At 39.0% G+C, this 6,139-nt stretch overlaps 1 protein-coding gene across 1 annotated transcript in view; it reads left to right on the top strand.

The window, feature by feature from the left end:
* CAPN9 (calpain 9) overlaps positions 1–6,139 on the top strand; it is a 193,442-nt gene that overhangs the window by 129,566 nt on the left and 57,737 nt on the right. The window contains exons 16-18 of the mRNA XM_072410240.1: positions 40–97; positions 2,609–2,696; positions 4,154–4,175. Coding sequence (XP_072266341.1) covers positions 40–97; positions 2,609–2,696; positions 4,154–4,175 — 168 coding nt within the window. The remainder of the gene's footprint in view (positions 1–39; positions 98–2,608; positions 2,697–4,153; positions 4,176–6,139) is intronic.

Below are 6,139 nucleotides of genomic sequence, written 5' to 3'. Positions count from 1 at the left end.
TATTTATTTATATATATTTATTATGTTTTTACCCTACAGGACATGGAGATTAGTGTTGACGAGTTGCAGTATGTTCTGAATGCTGTTTTGCAAAAATGTAAGTTCAATGCATCAAACATACATTTTATTGATACATTAAAAATCGTTTGTGCTCACAAAAATCTCCTAAATCTATGGTTGGTTATTATTTCAAATATAATGCATAACTCCAAACTTTTCACTTTACTGGTGGTGGTGTCTGTCTGTATCTGAGAAGTGATCTAAAAGTGAATGTGAAAGAAGAAATTGTGGATGGAACAAGCAATGAGGTTGAGGCATCATGGGTGGAGTTGAATGTGGGGTTAAATAACACACAATTAATTGTTGGAGTCTGCTAAAGGCCCCCCAGTGCTAAGGAAAAAATAGAAAATCAACTACTAGCACAGAAGCAGCAAAACGTGGAAGTGTTTTAATCATGGGGGATTTCAACTACCCTGACAATGACTGGAGTAACTACAGGAACAGCAAAAGGGAAGAATTTTGTGAATTTAATACAAGATAATTTTATGGTACAGTTTATAGAAGCCCCAACTAGAAATGATACTCTGCTGGACCTAGTTCTTTCTAACAATGCAGAGCTTATAGCAAATGTGCAAATGAAAGAGAATCTGGGTAGCAGTGACCATAATATGATTTCATTTAATGTAAGCTATAAACAGGAAAGATAAAAACAATTAATTTTAAGAGAGCAACTTTTCCATTATTAAGGGTGGCTCTCTGTTACTTGGACTGGGAGACAATATTGTCCTCAAAGAACACAGAACAGAAATGGGAATGTTTCAAGTCTGTTCTACAAAAGCAAACAGAAAAATTTATTCCAATTGGTAATAAGTTTAAGAGGCTAAAATTAAAACCTATGTGGCTCACAGCTAATGTTAAAAAAGCCATAGGGAACAAGAAAAGGGCATTCCAAAAATATAAATATGAAGGATCACCTTCATTGTTTGAAAACTATAAAGAATTTAACAAAAGATGTAAAAAGGAGATAAATGTGCAAAACTTCAAAATAGAAGACAGACTGCAAAGGAAAGTAAGGCAAACCCCCCAAAAATTTTCAAATATATTAATAGCAGAAAGATCAGATCTGAGCAAATAGGCCCCTTAAAGGATGTCACTGGGTTGGTAACTGGGGATACCAAGACAAGGCAGATTTGCTAAACACTTTTTTTTTTAGCTCTGTGTACACAAAGGTAAATGGCAGAGCTCAAGTCCAAATTCATAATAGCAATGATATGAACAATAGCCCTAAATGATTCACAATCGATCAGAATTGATATGATAGAGAAACAGCTTGGAAAAATTAAGGTTGACAAAGCACCAAGACCTGATGGATTATATCCACGTGTCTTCAAAGAGCTCAGCTTTGTTATTTCAAAGCCATTATTTCTAATTTTTAGAGACTCTAGTCACTAGCAAGGTACCGATTGACTGGCGTAAGGCCAATGTGGTTCCTATCTTCAAAAAGGTAAAAAGGGAGCAAAGTCATTACCAGGTAACTACAGACCCGTTAGTTTAACATCCATAGTTGGAAAGGTCTAAGAGAGTTTGAAGAACCACATGGAGGAGTTTCTGCTAGAAAATAATATTATAAGTGATAGTCAGCATGTCAAACAAATTTACTCTCTTTTTATGAGAAAGTAAATAAACAGGTAGACAGTGGAATAGCAGTTGATATAGTGTACTTGGATTTTGCCAAAGCATTTGACACTGTACCCCACAGACGGATAATATGCAAGTTAGAGTCGATAGGTTTAGAAAAGTCAATATATAAATGGATAGGGAACTGGCTTAAAGATCGCATCCAGAGAGTTTGTAATTAATGATTAATACAAGGGGTATCTTTATTTGCTTACTTCACATACAGGATGTTCTTCATAGAGGGGCACAGAATACTACATGATAGTAATCATTTACCTTTCTGAAGAAAATCACTTAAGCAATGCAGTAAATCTGTACATGTAGTAAAAAATTAAAAACATGGGTACAGAAGTGAAAAAATTCAAACAAAATCACATTTAACATATAAACACATTTTATAAATACGAGGTTACTGAACTAGAACTAATATTACAGCCACTTTTGAGTGATTATGTAGCTAGACAGTAATTTGCCTATGATATAAAATTAGGTACCTGCAAACATCACACTGCCTCCAATACAATCTATGTGCAAATTTTTTTATATCTCATGGTCTTTTTTTTACATAATTGCCCTTTGATTGGTATAATAAATTTGTATATTTTTTTAAAAATTGAGAACATTAGAGTGCATGTCCAAGGGTGTTGTTTTTCTGCATTTGACATGCATTTTAGAGCTCATCCTAAACACATCAAAATCCCACAGACTCTCATTGGGCAGTGCTCGTAGCAGTTTAGAGACTGTGCTTGACTTGCATTTTATGTAAACAGGTTTATTAAGACTCAGCAAATTACGTGAGTCTAAGTGGCAGCAAAGCAGTTCACAAGCAGCCCTTTGACTAGCTATTCAAGCTCAAATGTGTTTATAATTTGAAGACAACCTTTGCTGACTTTTATCCTTACCCCTTGTTTTTTTTGTTTTGTTTTTTCAGCAAAGAATATAAAGTTTAAGGAACTAAGTCTCCTCACGTGTCTAAACATAATCTCACTTATGGATGTATCCTTTGAAAATTTTTCAGTGCTAATATTATCTACAAATATACATAACTGTATAATTTTTTTTGTATGGCTGTGGCACTGTGCTATACATTAATAAAACCACAAGGGTTTTCAGGACTACATAAAGTACTAACATCAATAAAGGTATGTAATACATTCAGTTTGCTAAAACAATCTCCTCAAGGTCTCATAAAATGTACAATGGGGACACGGTTGAGCAGGAGACTAGGGTAACTGCACGTTAGATCTGCTCCACTCTTTCCAGACACTAGGCAGAAACCATTGGTGTTCCCAAAAAATGCAAACAAAGGACAGTTATTAAACTTCTTGCCAGACTTTGGTAATCTACTGTACCCAAGTAAGTAATCTTTTGCACCTTTTTCTTTCATTCTTATTTTTAGACTACATATACTTACACTAATACTTCTCTGTACATATATATATTAGGTCCATCTAATACACTCTTTAAACCAACTTTTATTTATTTTTCCACAACTTGATATACCATGTTACACGTTACCTCTAATACTTCATACTATAGTTTGATTTATTTTTGTCCTAAAGGACTTTGAAAGGTAGTATATCTGAATCATGGTGTAATGTCTTTATCTGTCATTTATACTCACTAGATATGTATATTTATTAATTATATGTTTAATTTGTGATTTGTATAGACCATACAGTCCCAACTATATACCCCTGAGGAAGCCAAGTTTGGCGAAATGCGTCGGGTAATGACTGTAACATTTAAAAAACGTTGTTTTCTGTATACTATAGATACCCCAACGCCATGACAATTTAATGGGCTTGAAAGTTCAAACTGACTGTTATTTAATTATGTATGAATTATTGTATGAATACATAATTATTCTTTAAATATCAGCCTTGAAATCCCATCTGTTGTTTCTTTTGCCTTTTTTTTTTCGCTTAAACGATTAAGGGGAGGCTACTACAACATCCAATAGCATTGAGAGTCGGGGAGTAATCTTTATTTGCATTAGCTTTCCCACTATATCTTGTCAAATTAAAAAAATTACAGCTCTGTATACCATCCAGATTCCATGTGAGATGGTAATTGTCACGGTAGCTGCAAGGCAGGATAGTGGACCCTTTGTGTCACCAGCTCAGTAGGTAGATACGTGCACAGGGTGCAGAGTCTAAGCAGCTGCCCGGTCTTCACCAGAGCCTCTAGAGGTCAGGGTGTTGAGCTGCGGGCAACTGCCAGGTTGCAGGCCCCGTGCACGCAGAGGAAGGTTACATAGTTACATAGTGGGTTAGGTTGAAAAAAGACATAAGTCCATCAAGTTAAACCACTAGGGAAATAAACATATCCCAGTTATAAAACCCTATAGGACATAGTTGGTCCAGAGAAAGGCAAAAAAACCCTGGTACAACTTGTTTCAAATAGGGGAAAAAAATTCCTTCCTGATTCCATGAGGCAATCAAATGTTCCCTGCATCAACAGTCACATCATCTAGCTTTTTCTTAAAGCAATCTATAGTAGTTGCTGAAACTACTTCCTGAGGGAGCCGATTCCACATTTTCACAGACCTTACAGTGAAGAATCCTCTAAAAATTAGAAGGAATGGCTTTGAAATAACTGAGCTCAGCTCTTTGAGGACACATGGATGTAATCCATCAGGTCCTGGTGCTTTGTCAACCTTAATTTTTCCTAGCAGTTTCTCAGTCATATCAATTCTGAACCATTGTGAATCATTTAAGGCAGTGACTTTGCTATTATGAATTTGGACTTGAGCTCTGCTATTTTCCTTCGTGTACACAGAGCTAAAAAAAGTGTTTAGCAAATCTGCCTTGTCTTTATCCCCAGTTACCAACCTAGCGACATCCAAGGGGCCTACATGCTCAGATCTGAACTTTTTGCTATTATTTTTTTTATTATTATTATTTATATTTATTATTATTTTGGGGTTTGCCTTACTATCCTTTGCAATCAGTCTTTCATTTTGAAGTTTTGCACATGTTATCTCCTTTTTACATCTTTTTATATATTTAGAGATAGCGAATTTCTCGAAAATTCGATTCGGCTGGTTCGCCGAATTTTCAGAAAAGATTTGCTTCGATCAGAATTTATTTGCGGCTATTACCGTGCTGCAGAGAGCCTTGATAGTGGTGTAGAACACTGTGCCTTGCAGTAACACACATAGGGAGTCTGCTGTGGTAGTAAAATAATACTGTGAGTCAGTATGACATGCAGATGACAGGCGTGGCTATTAGTGTGCTATCACTGCACACTTCACTTATTTGGGCAGTCACGGGGCCAAAACTGACCAAATAACTCAAGTATGAGCCTTACAGGTCCATGTTAGCGTCAAGAAGAAGAGCACTCCTTTTACACTCTCATCAGCTGATTCCACATAGATGTCTACAGAACCTGTTCTATTAACTGCTTATACAAGTAGAGCCCCCCGACAGAGTGGAGAGGGTGACTGAGATGGCAGCAGCAGCATCAGGCAGAGGCCACATAGTGGCACAATGACAGAGTGTGGAGGTGGCAGCAGAATCAGGAGGCCACAGAGTGGCACAAGACCGAGTGTGGAGGTAGCAGCAGCATGAGGAAGCCACAGAGTGGCACAATGACAGTGTGGAGTTAGCTACAGCATCAGGAGGCTACAGAGTGGCACAATGACAGAGTCTGGAGGTGGGGGCAGCATCAGGATTTTCAATACAGACCATAAAAGTGGGGCCTCTTGATCCTTGCAACTTTTGGGTTTTGGAGCAGAAGGTGTCAGAAAATTTACCACAGGGATAACTGGCCACAGAGTGGCACAATGACAGATTCTGGAGGTGGCGGCAGCATCAGGAGGCTACAGAGTGGCACAATGACAGAGTCTAGAGGTGGCGGCAGCAGCAGGAGGCTACAGAGTGGCACAATGACAGAGCCAAGAGGTGGCGGCAGCAGCAGCATCAGGCGGAGACCACAGAGTGGAGTGACAGAGTCAGAGTCAGGAGTTGGCGACAGCATCAGGAGGCTACAAAGTGGCACAATGACAGAGTCTGGAGTTGGCGACAGCATCAGAAGGCCACAGATTGGCACAATGACATAGTGTGGAGGTGGCGACAGCATCAGGAGGCCACAGAGTGACACAATGACATAATGTGGAAGTGGCGCCAGCATCAGGATTTTCAGTATAAATACAGACCGTGAAAGTGGGGCCTCTTGATCTATGCAACTTTTGGGTTCGGAGCAGGAGGTGTCAGAAAATTTACCACAGGGATAACTTGCCACAGAGAGGCACAATGACAGATTCTGGAGGTGGGGGCAGCAGCAGCATCAGGAGGAGATCACAGAGTGGCACAATGACTGAGTCTGGAGGTGGCGGCAGCATCAGGAGGCTACAGAGTGGCACAATGACAGAGTCTGGAGGTGGCTGCAGCCTCAGGAGGCTACAGAGTGGCACAATGACAGAGTCTGGAGGTGGCGGCAGCATCAGGAGGCCACAGAG

Source organism: Pyxicephalus adspersus, chromosome 4 (genome assembly GCF_032062135.1).
Source record: "Pyxicephalus adspersus chromosome 4, UCB_Pads_2.0, whole genome shotgun sequence".
NCBI lineage: Eukaryota > Metazoa > Chordata > Amphibia > Anura > Pyxicephalidae > Pyxicephalus > Pyxicephalus adspersus.
This window is presented reverse-complemented; position numbering and strand designations above follow the sequence as displayed.